Genomic DNA, 19,173 nt, shown 5'->3' on the forward strand with positions numbered 1-19,173 from the left:
GCCAATCAGAGCAAAGTGTTACCTATGCCGTCAACAAGTCCAGTCCTTGAACTCTCTCTTCCCCACTCTACCCCTACATAGAGCGGGAAAGGTTAACTTCAGGGACTGTACTAGCCCTTAACCTAATGGAAACCTGAAGAACTCGTTAACACTGCCTACTTCATTTTCGTTTCTTTCATTTTTCCCCGGATACATGTATATTCTTCTGAATGCTGGAATACGATATTCGATGACAAGAGAGGGCATGCATGAAGGGTGATATGGTATCCAGTCTTCCCTCTGAAATTGTAGCCGCGTGCGTTGGCTGATTGTTTTCATGGACAATGAAAATGCGATTGGTTCGTGAGTAAAATTCACCTCACCTGATTGACTATTTCTATACCCTCATGGGAATTCTAAAGCCAGAAGTAGTCTAAAAATAACTTAAGAGAGATAACTTTAGGAACATGATTAACGCTTTTACCCTTCATCCTCTCTTACCGACGGACATAAATCTTGTAATTTTCAGACGTCCCAACGAAAAAGAGGAACTGATGAGAAACTTCAGACGCTGAGAAGTTTCAAGGGAAAATTGCGGGTTGACCATCCATTAACGTAAAAAGCTAATGTGATCTTGGTTTGTCAATTATTGACGGGCAGATGGCCTTCTTAAATGTCTTGCACCACCCGAAAAAATCTTAAGCAGTTTAAAAGATTAACCGGAACAACCAGAATTCACTTTAAAGATACGTTATTACTGACGCCTGCAATGTTTTCAGTCTTGCTTGCCGACGGCTCATTTCCGACGTCCTAAATGTCCAACTTCATGACAGACGAGACAGCCTTTAAGCATTTAAAAATAGGCGGCTCCTTTACAATAAACCAGGCAGTCTCGCTCGTGATGTTTCATTTTCATCAGTTATAAACGACAAAGCTCAAAACATGCTTTTAAACTTAAAAAAAAAACCTTGAAAGTCTTGAAGAGCAAGATCTGAAATTATTTACTTCCTTTTTATGTTGAGAATCTAAACTTTTAACCGCAACAACCAGAATTCACTTAAAAGATACGTTATTGCTGACGCCTGCACCGTTTTCAGTCTCGCTCGCCGACAGCTCATTTCCCACGTCCTAAATGTTCAACTTCACGACAGACGAGACAGCCTTTAAGCTTTTAAAAATAGGCGGCTCCTTTACAATAAACCAGGCAGTCTCGCTCGTGATGTTTCATTTTCATCAGTTATAAACGACAAAGCTCAAAACATGCTTTTAAACTTAAAAAAAACCTTGAAAGTCTTGAAGAGCAAGATCTGAAATTCTTTACTTCCTTTTTAAGCTGAGAATCTAAACTTTAGTAAAACAGAAAAAAAGGATCTTAACTAATCCAAACTGGGCCAGCTGACCCGCTATGCTTTTTAAATGAACTTAGTTAATTTGTCAAATTATTTGACAGTTATTTGCGAGCTGATGGCTTTATCAGATCCATTTTACCCTTTTCTCGTTTATTTTATTCTATTATGTTTTTCAAAGACACACACAGCAAATACGCGTTGAAAGTGCGTCTCCTGGGATATTTATTCTTTTTTTTATAAACCATCATGTGGTGCGGACGTACTATTAATTTTCAGACATGCCTTAGCGATGGATTCATTTGCCGTCGTCTTGCCGTGAGAAAGGAAGCTGTCTCCAGGAACATGAAGAAATCGCCATTTGCTGTGTTGAGTGCTTCTATTAGACGAATATCGTTAATTTGCCGAGGATAATCGCTTTAGTAAGTAATTAAATAGTATATTATCTGAGGCGAAGTGATTCGTCCTCGGCACTGAGAAAGGAAACTTTTCGATACTTGGGATAATGTTTATGTCAGAGAATCGTACTTTAAAGAAACTTGAGTCACTATCATGAAGAAATCATTTTGTGAATTAATACTCGTCTACTTCCCAAAAATCTTCGAAGTTGGGAACCTTTATACGACATGCATCGCCAATTGTGTCTTCAACGGTTTTCTGTCCTATACCGCCATCATGTTGAACATTGTAACAATCCACGCCATAAGAAAAACGCCGTCGTTGCCGAGAACTTTAAAAACATTGCTTCTGAGTCTTGCTGTTTTTGATGTTGGTGTTGGTTTATTCGTCCAACCATTTTACTCGTCACTTTTGGTCAAATGGATACAACAGATGGTTCCCAACTGTAACACCTATAAAACATTTTCCGTCATTGGGAATTTGTTCAGTTCAGCTTCGTTCCTTGGCGTTGTAGCTGTAAGTGTAGACAGGTTCTTAGCTATTCATCTTCATCTCAGATACCAGGAACTTGTGACTCACAAGCGTGTTGTTGCTGTGGTGATCTCAATATGGGTGTTGAGTACGTTTGTTTCTTTAACTATGTTGGGGACTCCGTCCAGTACTTCCACCTTAATTATGTGCATACTAGTTGTTGGTCTTCTTCTTACAACAATGGTTTACATCAGGATTTATTTAGCCGCACGACGACACAAGAATCAGATTCAGGTCCTGCAAGTACAACAAGTGACACAGGCTAAAGAAATAGCAAATTTTGCTAGCCTCATGAAATCTGCAGTCGGTGTACTTTATGTATATGTTGTGTTTCTTATTTGTTATTTACCTTACGTTATCGGTTTGGCCGTTTTTGAGATAGTAGGCTCGAGTATTACTTTGAAGAAACTTCATTTTTCCTTCTTGACAATCGTCTTTCTGAATTCCTCTTTGAATCCTGTAATTTACTGCTGGAAGATGAGACACATTCGACACGCTGTCATGAACATACTGAGGAAGATGTCTCGACACAGGAGTCGCCCATCAAACGAAACACTTGTATTGGCCGGCCATACTATGCCATGATTTAGTGTCGTCGTTGCTGTCAACGCCTTATGTATAAAACAACGACTGCGGATAGTTTGCGCTGCAGGAAGATAAGTGAAATTGCATTTAAACTGGGTAATGTAATACTTTAAAATACTCAATAAATTATGCGATAAAGAGTTTGTATGGTTTATGAACTGAGTTTAATGCTAGTTGAAAACTGAAAAAGAGAGGAGGCCTGCAGGTTCGTCTCTCTCCGAGGTACAACGCTTAGGACAAAATTTTAATATCAGCAAGCAGAAACCAAAAATTAAATGAACAGTGGATTTGTTGACTTGCCTGAAAGCATTGAAGTTGTTCTGTAGATATTTCCTCTTTCTCCCTGTCCTGTCTCGTCTCTATAGCTTTAGGCTGTCAATTAAGGTTACCGTATACCTTCAGAGGTGTCTCGCGTCCAAACGATGTAGCGCGTCCGGTTTAAGCTGTAGATACCTAAACCCTTATATCAAATTAAAGCTTATAGAGCTGGCCATCAAACCATACCAAAAATTTTGAAATAAAATGAATTGCCGATTTTTTCACGGCGACTAAATGAAAGCGTCCTAATTACCTTTTGGAAGCTACAAGTCAAAGCGAATTTAGTTTTTCGCCAATTTATTTTTTTCTTCGGTTTCAGGACAAAAAGCGCTAAAAAAAACGTGTCTGCATTTTGCCATATTCAATTGCAGTAAAAAGTTACAGAACATTTTCGAAATAGGATTTGAAAAATGAGAAGTGATCGTACAAAAATCGCTCTCGGAGAAAAAATATTTCGAAATAAACAATTCGCAGACACCTTTTTGTTTTTTATATGTTAATCTAGCTACTGTACAAATCTGAGGGCAATCAAAGAAATTCCCTTTGAGTTGTAACTCTTTAAAATGTCTGCTTCAAGCGAAAAAATTTATTCGAGAAAACAGCGCTAAGAAAAATCTCTTGCTTTGCAAACAAACTCCGCCCACAAACGCCTTCAACCGGGTTCTCAGATCACTGAGCCAATCAGCGCTTGGAAAATTTACTACGATTAACTCGCGGTGAAATTTACGCGTGAATCTCCAAAAAACCCTTGTGTTTCGCAATGCCCTCAATGCCTCTTGAGGCTGGTCTGGCAAAATGGGGAAGATGAAAAAGGATACGAAAGCTAGAGCAGCTGGGCGACGAGAACAAACAAAAGAAAGCGCGGCGGAGTAAATGTGCATGGATAATATTCCAATGGATCTCAATGAGTTGGACGATTCATCGGTATCGGACTCAACAAAAGAGTCACCGTAAACATCGCTGTTATCGCTGTCGAGTTCTCAAATTTTAACGGAACCTTTCTCCTCTCTTGACTCAATCTTTTTGCCCGCTTGATACGATGGCTATAGTTTCATCCGCGAGGCCAACTTTCTCTTCTTCACTCACTGATATATTTTCATTCGTTCTTCGCTTTTCGAACTGGTAAACGGAGTTTTCCGTGGTTCATGTTTACTTATAACTTAATAGAATTACCCCTAATACGAAAAAGCTTGGATTAACAATGCTGATTAACTGAGTAGCCAGCCAATTCGTGGTATCCATGTAGGTAATATTCCCGCGAAAGTTGATTACCTACACGTTATAGGGCTGTCAATCAAGAGGGAACTTTTACTTCCGGCCATAACGTAAAACCTCCATTTCTCCGCCAATATTGGGTTTTTTTCAATTTTGCTTTCAGAAATTAGAGATTACTCTTCGACCATTACTTTGAACCAAAAATCCAAATTTGAAGAAAATTGCCGATCTGAAGGTATACTGTAACCTTAAATCTTGTCCAACTTTTGGCAATTCTTACAAGGCTTGTGACAGGTTAATAAAACTCGTACCATGTGCTGTAACTAATGAATGAGAACTTTCCCACCTGACGTTACATGGATTCGTTTAGAACGTTTTTCCTGACAAAATGGTTTAATGCTGAAAACTTTTTTAAAACAGAATACTTTTAAGTTTCGGAAACAAACAAAAACATGGCATCTACTTTAAAGAAACTTTGTCTGTCAGAAGGTTGCAGGTTTCAGGTTTACTATCAATTAACATTAAAAAATACGTTTTCTGTTATCTATAAGGTTCTAGATATTTCATTTGGCATGTCTGGTACTGACCTTTTTCCCAACATTTTAATTTTTAAATTACTTCAATCAGTTGTATGCGGCGCGGCCTTGTGGTTAGGGCGCTAGATTTGTAAACCGGAAAGCCCGTTTTTCCAATCCTTTTTGCTACCAAGGGATGGATTTTTGTTTGGTGGTCCCAAATGTAACTTCTCCACACTTTGTAAATAACGTTCCGGTCAGCATCCCACCAGTTGGGATTTTTAAAAAGTTTTTTTTTTTTTTTTTTTTTTTTTCGCGTCTTACTCCAATCTCTCTTAATTTTATACCATTCATTTCAATTTTTCTAAGACATCTTTTTACTGAACGCCTGGAATTGACTTCAACAGTGTATCACTGCTGGCGCGCGCTTTTGGTTTGTTTCAGTCTCGTTCGCAACAAGGCGGTAATATTATGTTCTCATCGACAAGTGATTCATGACGTCTAAAGACTCCTCTAAATTCATGATAGACGAAACAGAGTTTTAGCTTTTAAGAACACGCGGCTTCTTTACAATAAACATCACGCCCGTGACGTTTACTTCATGGTTCTATTTTAAGGTGTCATCAGAAACTTTAAGAACCTGCTTCAAAATTTCATGTTTTATTTTAACATAAACTTTTAAAGCCTGGAAGAGCAAGTTCTGTGATACCTTGCTCCTTTTTGTGCTTAGCATTCTAAGTTCGGTAAAAAAAAGGATCTCGATTAATCCAAACTGAGCCAGCTGATCCACTTTTCTCGTTAAATGAGCTTGGTTAATTTGTTAATTACCATTACTATAAAACATAAAAAGAATTTTAATTTTCTAATCTTTGTTTTGTCACTTATTGGCGAGCTGATGCTTTTAACTCCAGTCTTACTCCATTCTCGTTTAATTTAATCGGTTAAGGTCTAAACGTCTTCGTCTTATTCAACAAAAAACACGATTTTTCACAGCAGATAGCGACTTAGACTTCTCCAGTAACCATCACCTGATGCAAACGAATTATTTCAGGCAAGCAATGGATTTATCAGTGTTGTCGTCTCGTGAAAGGAAATTTTATTCCGAAACTTGCTTGTAAGACGAAGTGTGCCGTCAATCGATATCATGACGAAATCACCCTGTGAAGTATTTGCGCTGTACATTTCCTCAATCTCCGAGGTTGAAGACTTCGGTTGGATGACTATCGCTAATTGTGTCTTCAACAGTTTTCTTTTCTATACCGCCATCCTGTTGAACATTGTATCAATCCACGCGATAAGAAAAACGTCGTCGCTGCCAAAGACTTTAAAAACATTGATCCTGAGTCTTGTTGTTTCAGTCGAGTTTACCCCTCTGATCGTTGCTGTATTTAAGAGAATTTCTGTGGAATGCGCTCAACGAATGCCCTTGCTTTCAGCTGTTCAGTTTACGGTAAGAAAGTCTGATTTCAAGTGATTCGCAACGACTAACAGAGATTGTTTTTGTAGTACAACTTCAAACATTGCACGAAATTTCACACCAGAAAAACAATTTTGGAGAACTTAACTAGTGAACTTAATGGAAGTAGCATAAAGTAGATCGAAATAAATCTGTTCTTTAACGGCATCTTTATTTGTCTAGTATCTGAGTTAGGGCCGGTTCAAACGTCGAACTTTTCATGAGCCGAACCTAATAGCCCCAATTATGTGCATGACGAGCTCGAGGTTTGAATCAATTAAGTTCGACAGATGTTGCTTGGGTCGACCCGAGAATTAAGTTCCACGTGGCCAGACGGTCAGTTTGACTACGGAGCGACTCCGATTCAAACGTCGAACTTTTCATGTACCGAACCTAATACATACATTACAAATACCTTGAATAAATTAATTTTTTTCCCAGAGTTAAGCACGTTTCCTGTTTTTGTCATGCGCACACAGCTTGTTTTGATCTTTTGAAACAAAATGGCGGGAAGAGAAGGAAGATATGTGTTCTCTTGCTTCGAGGGCACGAAATATACTTGTTTGATGCGCATAAACCACTTCTGTATGCAATGAGAGTGTAGGAGGTTGGAAAGCAGGCAGTTCGGTGGCGTACTGCGAGTCATGTTTTTGAGAGAAAACGACAGAATAAATGAATCTTGAAGAAACCGACAACAGGAACGAACCTGACGAGGAACTGTAATGTTCCTTTGGGAATAAGCAATAATATCAGGCAAACCAAATTCAAAAATCGTCTTTTTACATTTCCTTAAAGCTAGAGATATAAATAGTCGAAATAACACCGATTAGTATCACCCAACTAGTGGACTAATACAAATCCTGCATTTTAATTGGCTACGCTACTAGAGGGCTATTAGTAATAGTCTTCTAGTAGCGAAATTGGCGCAATCGAGCGTGACGCTTTCTTTCGTTTTATTCTCAAATAAATATTTCTTCAACTTGCATTTGCTAACTTTATTATTGCCTTTTCTGTCTGGCTAGTTGGGTCATACTAAAACAATTAGACCCTTTTGCCCTCAAGGGCCACCACGGGTCAAAATAACCCATTCGGCTTCGCCTCATGGGCTATTGACGCGTAGCTCTTGCGGGCTCTGGGTCTAATTGTTAATTATTATATCTCTCAGTTAGCACGCGCGCTGTGATTGATCAATTTAGCGGGCCGTATTCTACTGTACGGCATTTAAAGCTGTTTATGTTGCTAAAATGTTTCGTGATTTATCGCCAAGTGCTCTTAATTGTTTTAACAAGTAAACAAGTTTAAACTTTCTTTTACTTCTGAAATTGTATTCAAACACAACGATTTTAAATTGACTCGTTTTGCTTTCGAGGTGCGTCAGAAATTTGAAGCAGTTTGGCGTGAATAGAAATCTTTCCCGAACCCGTCAGTCACACAGTAGATATATAGTAAATATCTTACTAACCTGGTTTTCTCGGGCCGTACTGTAAGTTACGGATCCTCGTTTTTCCACTTTGATTTATGGCCCGCGCGCTTCGCGCTTGGGCCATAAATCGATGGGTAAAATACTCGGTCGGTAACTTACAGTACGGCCCTCGAACTCGGTTAGTAAGAGGGATAGACAATTTCCCAAGGGAACTCGAGAAAGTAAATTTGAAAGTTCAGAGAAATTGTGCAATATACACAGGCAAAGTTTGATCATTAGTCTCATTTCACCAGTATTGTCAAGTGTTTCGTATGAACTTCAAAATTTGCTTTCGACAATTGGTGTTGTTGGAAATGATTTCTTTTGAAAAGATATTTAAAACAGTGGCCCAGAAGTTTGCAATACAATGTAAATAATCGCGCACGCACATTTTTTGTCCACTTTCCGGTGGGTTACGTTTTAATGTTTCTTGTATAAACATGTCTTTTTGTGTAGTTAAAGATTACTCCAGCTCAAAACTGAAGGACAAACAATATAAACAGAAAACCTCACCAAAAAGTTACTGAAATCTGATCAAATTTCTCGCTTATCGTGGATTAGCTTAGTCAGGCTTCGAACAAACCTGCCCAGTTTGTCATTGACAGCTGTTGTCTCGTTGCCAATGAAATTGTTTGAACAATTCTTGTGCTTTACGAGAATACAGATGCACGTTTACACCACTTTTGCTTGTTTGGAAAATAAAGTGTGGTTTAAAAATATTAGCTAAACTCGGAGAGAAATGAATAGAGTCTTTATCGTAACACAAATGAAGAAATCACGGCTGTGGTTTGGTCTGTATACTCGACTGCGTGTCGTGTTTTCCCCTACACTTCTTTCGTGTTCTACTGCTTCCTATGTGCTTTAGAACGGAACAGAGCACAGTCGAGGCTTCGTTATTTCTTAAAGAGTGTCTGCTAGACTACTAGCCCTCGTTTTCTATGAGCGGCTATTCCTCGTTGACTATTCGCTCATAAAAAAGAAAACGATGACGAATAGTTTAATTGTTAATTGGCTTTCTTGTTGTGATCATAGGTGTGTTCGACGTCGTTTTTACTTACCCGATTCTAATTGATAATACGAACGTCCCTTTAAAGGCCGGTTTTCACTAGCGACGGTGTCGTAGTTTTACTCGTAGTCGGATTCACAAGAGCGCTTACAACCCAGTGAAAATCGAAAATCGGAGTCGTAAGCGGAGTCATAGGCTCGACGAATCAGAGTTGCACGAATCAGAACGTTGCCATTTCTTCCGATTCCGTTTACGACTCCGTCGCTTACGATCCAGTGAAAACTAGATTGTCGGAGTCGGAAGCAGAAACCAAAGAACCAACCAATCACAAAGCCCGGAATTGAGCATTGTGATTGGTTTATTCTTCTGCTTCTGCTTGCGACTCTGACAATGCAGTTTTCACTACATCATAAGCGACGGAGTCACAAGCGGAATCGTTGTTCTGCTTCCGGCTCCGTCCATTTGATTTTCACTAGATCGTATCACTCTACGCTTCTGAATACGACTCCGACTAAAGACACCCCTTGCTATTTCTCGAATAGTTTTATGTCTTTTAAATTATTGTCAATGAAAATTTTCCCCTGCAGGCATTAACTTAATTTGTTTTTGTTAGCACCCAAGGTACCTTATTTTATCATATATGGTTGTGGCCGTTAACGAAAATTTCCTTTGCAGGCGTTAACTTAATTTTTAATTAACACCCAAGGTACCTTATTTAATCATATATGGTTTTCTATGGACGTTTACGTTCCAGGTGGTTTTTAAGGTGGCCGAACACAGTTTTCGCGCGCGCTTTTGCTGGTGCAATTGAGCGCGCGCACAAGGATTGCAAAGAGCGATCATTTTATTTACTCAACACCCGCATTATCTGTGCTATTTTTTCTCTATTATTGAACGCAGTGTATTGATGGCTTTAGTCTTTTATTACAAAGATATGTTACAAAAGGTAACGACGCAAAGAAACCAGCAATTCTCAGCTTTTTCTTTGTTACCGAAAGAACCCAGTTAAATGTAGCGCATGCGCAGTTGCTCGAAAAATTGAGACTTATTGCTTTTGCAGAAACTTGCGGATTTCTGACGATCCAGTCGTTAGAATTTCAAGAAATTTGGCAAAAAAATAGTTCAGAAACCACGTGAATGATCTATCGAAAAAAATCTGAATTTTGACATAGGGAATTGTTAATAATACAGAACATGCGGTGAAAACGATTTACGGCGAATCACGAAAATCGCCTATGTCAAAATTTTATTAGAACAGTGTTGACAGAAGGGATTTAATGTCAATTTGTAGTGGGCAAAAGATGAAAAAAATCTAACGACTGGATTTTTTTTAAATAAACAAAAACCATTTTTTAAGCCTTGTTTTTAACCAGCCCCGTTGCCACGGCAACAGCACACACCTTAGCCAAAATGCGAGAATAAACTTTTCTGTGGTTAACCTTGACTCTTGCAAAAAAACGAGCGCCAAAGCATAAATAGCTTAAAAGTAATGGTGAATTAGGCATAGGCTCTTGAAAACTGTGTTCGGCCAGCTTAACCTAATCAGTTATAAAAAAATTCACGACACATGAACAATTTTGAAATATAATTTCCTGTTCAAGTCTAGAAGAAGAGTTCATAAATACTACCTTTGTTTGTGAAGGATATTCCCTTCAGTTGTAAGTGATTAAAGAAACCAAATGATAAGTTTTATCGTATTCCAAACGCTAACTGGTTTAAAGAAGCTTCAGTCAGTTGTCATGAAGAAATCATTTTGTAAACTATTGCGGGATAACTGTCCAAGGGAGTCGGTATATTCTATGTATATCTGCTGTTTTTGATTTGTTGTTTGCCTTACTTTATCAGTTTGGCCGCATTTAAAATATATTTCCCGAATGTCACTCTGAAAAATTTTTATATCTTAATTCAGTCTTTGAATCCTGTAATTTACTGCTAGCAGATGATACGCATTCGACACGCTGTCATGAACACTGCGGAGTATGTCTCAGAAATCGCGCATTACACGAAACACTTGCATTGGCCGGCCATACTTTGCCATGATTCAGTGTCGTCGTTGCTGCCAAGCTTCTTATGAATATAACGAGAGCAGACACTTCTAACTCGGGCTGCAATCACATTTGAACTGTGAAATGCAGTACTTGAAAGAACTGGTTTAATTATGCTATAAAAGGATTTATTAGTTTGCGAGCTGAGTTTAATGCTAGTTGTAACTTGAGGTTCTTTTTCCCTCCAAGGTACACGAGGAACACAACTAGGACACAATTTTCATATCAGTGAGCAAGAGCCATAAGGGACAGCGAATTTGTTCATTAACTTTTCCAAATGTATTCACCTTGTGCTGTACATATTTCCTTTTCCCTGCTGTTTTTTGCCTCTGTAGTTTTACGCTACCCATTGGCAATATTAATGGCAGTTTCTTACGATCCTTGTGCGACGTGACTGGTTGATAAAAATCGCACTACGTGCTCTAACCAGTGAAAATTTTCCACCTGACTTTATACGTATTTTTATTTCAGTCTGGATTCGTTTATAACACTTTTCCTGACTACATTGTTTAAAAGAATACTTTTTTTGATGGGGCGGGGTTCTTTTTAAGAATTTTATTCTGTTTATGTGTAATTTCATTCTTTTTCAATCTTTTTGTGTTCCATGCCCTCCGTAGTCAATCAGAGCACTTTCTTGCGTTAGACGACCTTTCTCAGATTGAGAAATAGGGAGCTCAAGAAACCACGACGGTGACGGCGAGAATAACGTCGATTAAAATAAAATGAGTTTATATTTTACCTACGAATCTCGAGGTTGCCTAAAGTCATTTACTTTGTTTATTACTGTCAAGTCTATAACGAAATTAAATCTAGGACACATCGGTAAATTTGAATTTAAAATTTAAAAAATTAGCTTTTATTTTGTCTCATTTACTCTTGCGTATCTTATTTCATCTTTGCACCCTGTAATTTATTGCTGAAGATGAGACACATTCAACACGCTGTTATCAACATACTGAGAGGAACATGTCTTAGTTCACAGGTAGCCCATCACATTTGAATTGACCAGCCATACCACGCCATGATTCAAGGTCGTCAAGCTGTCAAGCGCCTCGATTCTTCAGCATCATAAGCGAATTTTGACGGATGTTTACAAAAATGTTTCAACATTATGTATAAGTACGCCTAAATGTGCGATGTTCTGTCGATTTCTCAAGTAGTTTCTCTCTAAGGCCTTCTCGTGTGACGTAGATCGGCAAATGTTCAAAATATATTTTCTCAGGGAACGTCATCTGCTAGTCCGTTAGTCCGTCATCTGCTGACTGGCATTGTGTAGTTTGTTTGGTCGTACTTGTGAACACGTGGCAGGTTACTCAGATCAGCAAACATTGCCAGTTATGCGTTTGAAGGCTTGTTTGCTCTTGCCAATATATCAGATCTTTAAAAAGATTTTTTCTCCGGATATTACATTTATAAACTTCACGGTAATATATACTTTTCTATGAACTCCCAGTTGAGAGAGTCGCTTTAAGTCGCCTGAAATCGTCCAAAGTCGCCTTAAGTTACAACACCCTCATTTCACAGCTGCTTAAGTTGTATATATGTATCTAGCTTCGATGATCAACTGATGTCTTCGTATCTTTCTCTGCAGTTCAAATACATGATCGTTCACCTATTCACTTGTATCTTCACCATCTACGGGTATATTACGAAATCACAACGTGACCAGCTCCCAGTAGGCTCGATATTACACTACTGCATTGGTTCGAATTCTGTTCAAGCCTGAATTTGTTTTTTTCAAGCTTTAGTTTCACAGCTGCTTAAGTGATGATCAATTAAAGCAATTATATTGGCCAAAGATCCATTTGGTTCGTGGCGCCGACGAGGGAAACATTTTAGCTTCGCGAGGCAAATTTTAAGTGAAACGCTTGGTGCTTAAAGGAGACTTGAGTGGATATCATGAAGAAATCATTGTGTGAGATATTGCTGGATTACTACCCAAGAAACTCCGAAGTTCAGGAGCTGTATTCGACTACCATCGCTAATTGTGTCTTCAACAGTATTCTGTCTTGTACCGCCATCATGTTTAATATTGTAACAATCCACGCGATGAGAAAAACGTCGTCGTTGCCAAACACTTTAAAAACATTGCTCCTGAGTCTTGCTGTTTCTGATGTTGGTGTTGGTCTAGTGGGTCAACCATTTTACTGCTCACTTCTGATCAAATGGTCACTACAAAATAATCCTGATTGTAACACGTATAAGGCATATTACATCATTGCATATTTATTTTCTGCAGCTTCGTTCTCCGGTGTTTTGGCTGTAAGTGTAGACAGGTTCTTAGCGATTTATCTTCATCTGAGATACCAGGAACTTGTGACTCAGAAGCGTGTTATTGCTGTGGTGATCTCAATATGGATGTTATGTTTGTTTCTTCCTTTTTTAATGTTCTCTGTCCCGCTCGATATTTATTCACTTTTTAATGGAATATATGGATTTATTGGTCTTCTTTTTACATCGATGATCTACATCATGCTTTATTTAACCGTAAGACGACACAAGAATCAGATTCAGGTCCTGCAAGTACAACAAGTAGCACAGGCTGGCGACGTAACAAATTTTGCTAACCTCGTTAAATCTTCCGTCGGTATATTCTATGTATATGTCGTATTTTTGCTTTGTTATTTGCCTTACTTGATCTCTTTGGTCGTCACGGAAATAAACGGCTCGAGTATCGTTTTGAAACGATTTTCTCTTTTCGCATTTACTATTGCATATCTTAATTCATCTTTGAATCCTGTAATTTACTGCTGGAAGATGAGACACATTCGACACGCTTTCATCGACATACTCCGGAACATGTCTTGGCACAGAAGTCGCGCATCACACGAAACACTTGAAATGACCGGCCATACTATGCCGTGATTCATTCTGATGTTCATAACAACGACTGCGGACAGTTTTAACTCGGGCTGCAGCAGGACAAAAGAAATTGACTTAAACTGAGTAATGCAAGACTTCAGAATACTATTAATACAAATACGAAGGAGTTAGGGTATAAAATAGATGCAGGAAAATCTGCTTAAAAGAACAAGGATCGGATTTTCTGGTACTGTACCTAGTCCATTTAAAAAGTTTCAAATCAATAGAGGACCTCTGTATTGTAAGGTGTTCCTGTATCTGACTTAAAATCTTCCAGTATTGTAAGTAACGTGTGGTACGGTCAGTTAGTAGTGTAAATATTGTAAATAAGGTGTAAAATAAATTCCGTCATGATTAATATGTTTATTCAAAATATTGCAACTAAGCCAGATAAGAAAACCGATGATGGCAACACGATCAGAATAGTTCTTCCCTTCAAAGATCAGATAGCCGCTAATGCAGTCCGTGGGCAATTACGTGTTCTAAGCATTAAGATAGCCGTCACTTTACAGCCAGTTTTTGTGAGCCAAAAATTGGAGCAAGATCTTAAGCCGAAATAAATTAAGCCGAGTATTGTCAGTCAGCATTGCGTTGTTTATAAATTTGCATGTGATCTGTGTGATGCAGATTATGTTGGTTATACAGCCCGACACCTTCATCAACGCATTGCCGAACACTAGTATTCGGCTATCGGTAAACATGTTTTAGAAGTGCACGGTGACAGATATCTTCTTAATGCGGGCCAATTTCGTGTTCTCAAGAAGTGCCACGGGAAATTCGACTGCCTTGTTTACAAAATGCTATTCATTAAAGAACTGAGGCTTAGCCTTAACACTTAGAGTGACCCCATCAGGGCTAAAATCTTTGTTTAGCTTATAGCATATTTTCATGTTGCCTTTCTTTTTAATGAACTATTGTTTTTCTTGTATTTATAGAATATTCGTGCTGTTTTTTTCACTTGATGACGACGTCCGAGAACATCGAAACGTCGTGTATTTTTTTAACGTTTTTAAAAATGTCTTAAATGTTTTTTAGAAAAGTTTTTCGCAATTTTTTATAGCTAAATGTTTTAAAAAGTCGCTTCTTTTTAATGAAATGAATTTATAGATGGATATTGCCTTTTTCTCGCTGTTCTTTTGCCTCTGTAGTTTCAGACTGCCCATGGTCTTTTGTCCATCCGTATGGCAATTCTTACGAGCCTTGGGACTGGTTTAGAAAACTCGCCCCACGTGCTCTAACTCATGAGAATTTTGTGACAGCTTGCTCTTCGCAAAGATAATTCACAGAATGCTGTGAATTCATACTAGTTCTTTTTATGCAACAAGTGAGCTATGCATGAGTTTAAACCAAGAAATCAGTGGCAAATCTAGGGCTACTGACTCGCAACAAACTATTATGCTCAGACGAACACATTAGACGTTGAACAAATCAAGAATCTTCGTGGACAGAACTTCGAAGGTGAGGCAAATAACAAGCTGTTGGATTAAGAACGTACTCTACGAAGCAACTTCAATAGTAAGTGTCAAAGTTTTACTCTTCATTCTCTTATTTGTTTTTATTGAGTTCAATACGTGTAAAGTACGATTTGATGTTTTGATACGAAGCCCGAGTAAATACTCTTGGAGTATTTAGTTACTTTTAGAAAACACTCCGTAACAAAGCGGTTTAACGTGACGATGGCGCCAGACTCGTATGATGTGAAGGACATTTTATTATAGCGTATTCGAAGTGCAAATGCTTGGGTCATGTGACTACGCTTAGTGGGTGTTTTCTTTTGCGACCACGAGGAGATGTTTCACTAGTTTTTTAGGATCGCAAATTCTTCCTAGAAATTGATGTTCAGTTAAAATTCGAATAAATGGTTTAACTCGGAACCATATTGGTAGCAGAGCGAGGTTTACGTTGGGGAAATTCGCTGAATTCAAGAAAATGCCGTTAAATTCGAAGAAGAAGAAGAAGCGCCGCGACCGAGCGAAGGGCACAGACGACGGCGAAGGTATCCGCGACGAAATTGCAGATAAAATAGAGGAGCAAAAGATCAAGAAAGCCAACTCGAAATCGCTATTCACAAGACGAAAAAATCAGCTGGCGGATTTATTAGAAGATGGAGTAGCGAGTAACCGTGAAATAAGACCTTCGAGGAAAAAACTTGACGAAGCCCAAGAGAATGTTGTTGAAGATTTGACATCGTTGGCGGTGTTGTATTCGGAAGCTAGAGATCGGCATGCTGTTGAGAAGACAAGCCGCGAACTTGAGGAAATCGAGAAAGAATTCTGTAATGCCCATGAAAGTGTACAAGAATATTTGGACGCCAATAAGGATGAATTATCGAGTCAAGCGTCGGGATTTTCCGGGAAATTACGTAATTTGCATTCACAAGAAACGAAAGCTCGCCAGCGCGTGACCGAGCTCGAAGAGCGATTTCGCGAAAAAGAAGAATCTGTCAAGCGTGCTCAAAAGAAAATGGAGGAAGAATATGCCCGTCGTCAAAAAGAAATGGAAGCCGAAGTTAGAGAGGCGAAGGAGGAATTAGTCCGTGCAAAAGGAGATTGCAAAGAGAAATATTCGAAGCTCGAGGGTGCCATAGACGAGGAGCTTGAGTTGTCGCCTTCAAGCCCGCCAAAAAGGGATGTTAAGCCAGAAGAGGAGGAGAAGACTGCAGAAGAATCACCGAAACATGAGCACGGGAAAGACATGTGGAAACAATTGACGGGGGTTTCTATTCCGGTATTTAGTGGAGACAAGCGGTCGTATGGGAGCTGGAAGGCAGCATTTATGGCTTGTGTTGACAAAGCGCCAGCCACTGCAGAGTATAAATTGTTGCAGTTGATGAAGTATTTATCTGGAGAAGCGTTTGCAGCAGTGGAGAGCTTAGGACATTCGGCCGAGGCCTATGAAGCGGCCAAGAGCAGATTGGAGAGAAAACTCGTTGGTCAACTCCGTCAGATCAATTTGCACTTAGAGGAATTAGACCAGTTCCGACCGATTCGTCCTGGAAACGTCAAGGATCTAGACAGGTTGGTAGATTTACTGAACGTGATGTCATAAATCTGAAAGAGGCCGGAAGAAAAGAGGAACTTGGCAATGGGTCCTTATACATGAAGGTACAAAAGAAAATGACCAGCTCTATGCTTGCTAATTACAACAGGTGGGTGTTTGAGCAGGAAAAAGTGGAATGTGTTGAGACACTTCGTGACTGGATCATACAAGAAGCTGAATTCCAGGCAGTTGCGGCAGAGACACTATTTGGGCTGATAGGAAAACGAAGAGATAGCTCACACACATTCTTTGGTCGGACAAGCGGTCCAGGAAAGCCTGAGGGCACAAATTGCCCACTTTGTAAGAGAAATCATCCAGTATGGAGCTGCCCAGAGTTTAAGAAAATGGATGTGCAAAGTCGTTGGCAAAAGGCTAAACAGCTAAAACTGTGTTATCGTTGCCTCAGAAGAAATTACAAAAGAGGGCGATGTGCTCAAAATAGTCGGTGTGGTATTGATGGCTGTCAGAAAACGCACAATCGGGCACTGCATGGAGATCAGTTTGTAAACGGTGGAAGTGCTAGCGAGTCACAAGTGATAGCGCCAGAGAGGAGCCTACCCTTGGACATGGGAGCTAGTGAAAACAATGCACACAGTTCTGGCACGGAGGGGCAGCGAAGCACCCATCCTGAACACTCTTTGACAACAACCATGGCAACCACAAAAGCTCCAGAGCCCGCAAAGTATCTTGCCTTGCGTAAAGTACCGGTGGTGGTGAAGAATGGGGAGCGAAGAATGATTGTAAGTGCCTTACTAGATGACGGAAGCACAAAGACCTACATAAATGGTGATGTGGCTGCTGAGCTAGGGTTGGAAGGAAGCACCCAACGAATCACAGTTAATGTGTTAAATGGCGAGGAAGATTCCTTTGAAACCATGCCAGTGGAATTTGACTGCAGAGTATTGATGGCAAGACTCGTGCAAGAATTTCAGCATTTACACTAACGGGTGACTGGGAACATGAGACCAGTTAACTGGAAAGAGCAATCGGGAAAGTGGAAGCACCTGCAAGGTGTTAACTTCCCAAATCTTGGCCCTCGGCTAATCATTGACATGCTGATTGGCATAGACTATGCCGAATTAGAGGTGTCCGTGGCCAACCTGGGAAGCCAGCTCCTCCTATTTATATAGTGCTTTATTTATGTACGACTATTACTCTAATAGACTGCCATTAATTTTTGATAATTTCTTCAAGAGTATCAACAAAGTGCATCAATATCAAACCAGACTGGCGAGTAAGATCTCATACTATCTGCCAAAAGCAAGGACTAATTACGGCAAATTTAACATTCGTTTTTTCGGTGCTAAAGTTTGGAATTCCATTGATGACTCACTTAAATCTTAGAGTCGTGCTTGTTTCAAAAATCTCTGAAAAGAATTGATTATCTCCAACTACTGACTGGTACATTGATGTACTTTAATTTTTCATTTTTTTGTGTGCACATTCATTTTTTTCTTTTTCGTTCTCTGTATGTGTGTCTGTGTCTGTGTGTGTGTGTGTGAATGAAATCGTGTCCTGTTTTTTTTTTTTTTTTTTTCATATATTCTGTAACTTTATTGCAATATTTTTTCCGCTTGGCCCAGCCACTTAGCTCGATTAGCCTTAGCTATTTCTAAGTGGCTGTGCTCTGTTTTTCATTGTTAATTTTTCACATTGCATGTATTTATTTTTATTGTAAAATTTTTCTGGGCACGAAATAAAGATTGTTGTTGTTGTTGTTGTTGTTTGGCTCGACTGACGCCTTTAGGCTGGACGTGTATTGGTTCACCTAGGCTGACAGAGGACAGCGTGCAGCAGACAAATTTTAACATGGCATATTTCGTTCGCCAACAAGAGAAAGAATTGAACTCTGTATTGCAGAAGTTTTGGGAGATCGACTCATCTGGGTCAATCACAGAAAGAGTACTGCTGAAAAAAGAGGAAGTGTCGGCGATAAAAGCATCTGAGAGCTCAGTGCAGTTCGAAGGGGAGAGATATGAAGTAGAGATATCATGGAAACCAAACGCCCCCGAGTTACCAAACAACTATGAGATGGCAGTGTGCCGGTTGATCAGCACTGAAAAAAGACTTCTAAAGGATCCTCAGCTAGCGGAGTCGTATTCAGAAGTCATCAGCAAGTACACACAGAAGAGCTACATTTCTAAAGTGACACCCTCTAAGACAGAGGAGAAGGCCTGGTATCTTCCACACTTCGCAATTGTAAGACCTGAAAAGACAACTACAAAGACTAGGGTGGTTTTTGATGCCTGTGCAAAATTTAACGGACTATTATTGAATAACGTCATCTGTCAAGGACCAAAACTCCAAAGGGATATCTTTCATGTGCTGCTCCGTTTTCGACGTTTTCCAGTAGCCCTAGTATGTGACATTGCAGAGATGTATCTTAGAATTGGGATATCACCCTCGAGTAGACCA

At 39.4% G+C, this 19,173-nt stretch overlaps 4 protein-coding genes across 4 annotated transcripts; all 4 read left to right on the forward strand.

Annotated features, from left to right (window-relative positions):
• The first annotated feature begins 1,503 nt into the window (after positions 1–1,503).
• On the forward strand, positions 1,504–2,931 carry LOC149112291 (adenosine receptor A2a-like). The gene has a single exon (XM_089289462.1). The coding sequence runs from the start codon at positions 1,878–1,880 to the stop codon at positions 2,838–2,840; it is 963 nt and encodes a 320-aa protein (XP_089145588.1). The 5' UTR covers positions 1,504–1,877; the 3' UTR covers positions 2,841–2,931.
• A 9,725-nt stretch (positions 2,932–12,656) lies between these two features.
• On the forward strand, positions 12,657–14,166 carry LOC149112292 (histamine H2 receptor-like). The gene has a single exon (XM_089289827.1). It carries the CDS (start codon positions 12,757–12,759, stop codon positions 13,720–13,722), a length of 966 nt encoding a protein of 321 aa, XP_089145953.1. The 5' UTR covers positions 12,657–12,756; the 3' UTR covers positions 13,723–14,166.
• Positions 14,167–15,368: 1,202 nt separating this feature from the next.
• On the forward strand, positions 15,369–16,767 carry LOC149112293 (uncharacterized). Its single transcript, XM_089289311.1, has one exon. The coding sequence runs from the start codon at positions 15,649–15,651 to the stop codon at positions 16,765–16,767; it is 1,119 nt and encodes a 372-aa protein (XP_089145437.1). The 5' UTR covers positions 15,369–15,648.
• Positions 16,768–16,817: 50 nt separating this feature from the next.
• LOC149112294 (uncharacterized) lies at positions 16,818–17,786 on the forward strand. Its single transcript, XM_089289312.1, has one exon. The coding sequence runs from the start codon at positions 16,818–16,820 to the stop codon at positions 17,700–17,702; it is 885 nt and encodes a 294-aa protein (XP_089145438.1). The 3' UTR covers positions 17,703–17,786.
• Positions 17,787–19,173: the final 1,387 nt, after the last annotated feature.

This window comes from Orbicella faveolata, unplaced genomic scaffold (assembly GCF_042242905.1).
Source record: "Orbicella faveolata isolate gen_17 unplaced genomic scaffold, um_ofav_v1 contig_2, whole genome shotgun sequence".
Taxonomy (NCBI): domain Eukaryota; kingdom Metazoa; phylum Cnidaria; class Anthozoa; order Scleractinia; family Merulinidae; genus Orbicella; species Orbicella faveolata.

What these genes read in the sequence shown, in the direction of transcription:
- LOC149112291 (XM_089289462.1), top strand. Translation starts at nt 1,878, where the DNA reads ATGAAGAAATCATTTTGTGAATTAATACTCGTCTACTTCCCAAAAATC.
- LOC149112292 (XM_089289827.1), top strand. Translation starts at nt 12,757, where the DNA reads ATGAAGAAATCATTGTGTGAGATATTGCTGGATTACTACCCAAGAAAC.
- LOC149112293 (XM_089289311.1), top strand. Translation starts at nt 15,649, where the DNA reads ATGCCGTTAAATTCGAAGAAGAAGAAGAAGCGCCGCGACCGAGCGAAG.
- LOC149112294 (XM_089289312.1), top strand. Translation starts at nt 16,818, where the DNA reads ATGAAGGTACAAAAGAAAATGACCAGCTCTATGCTTGCTAATTACAAC.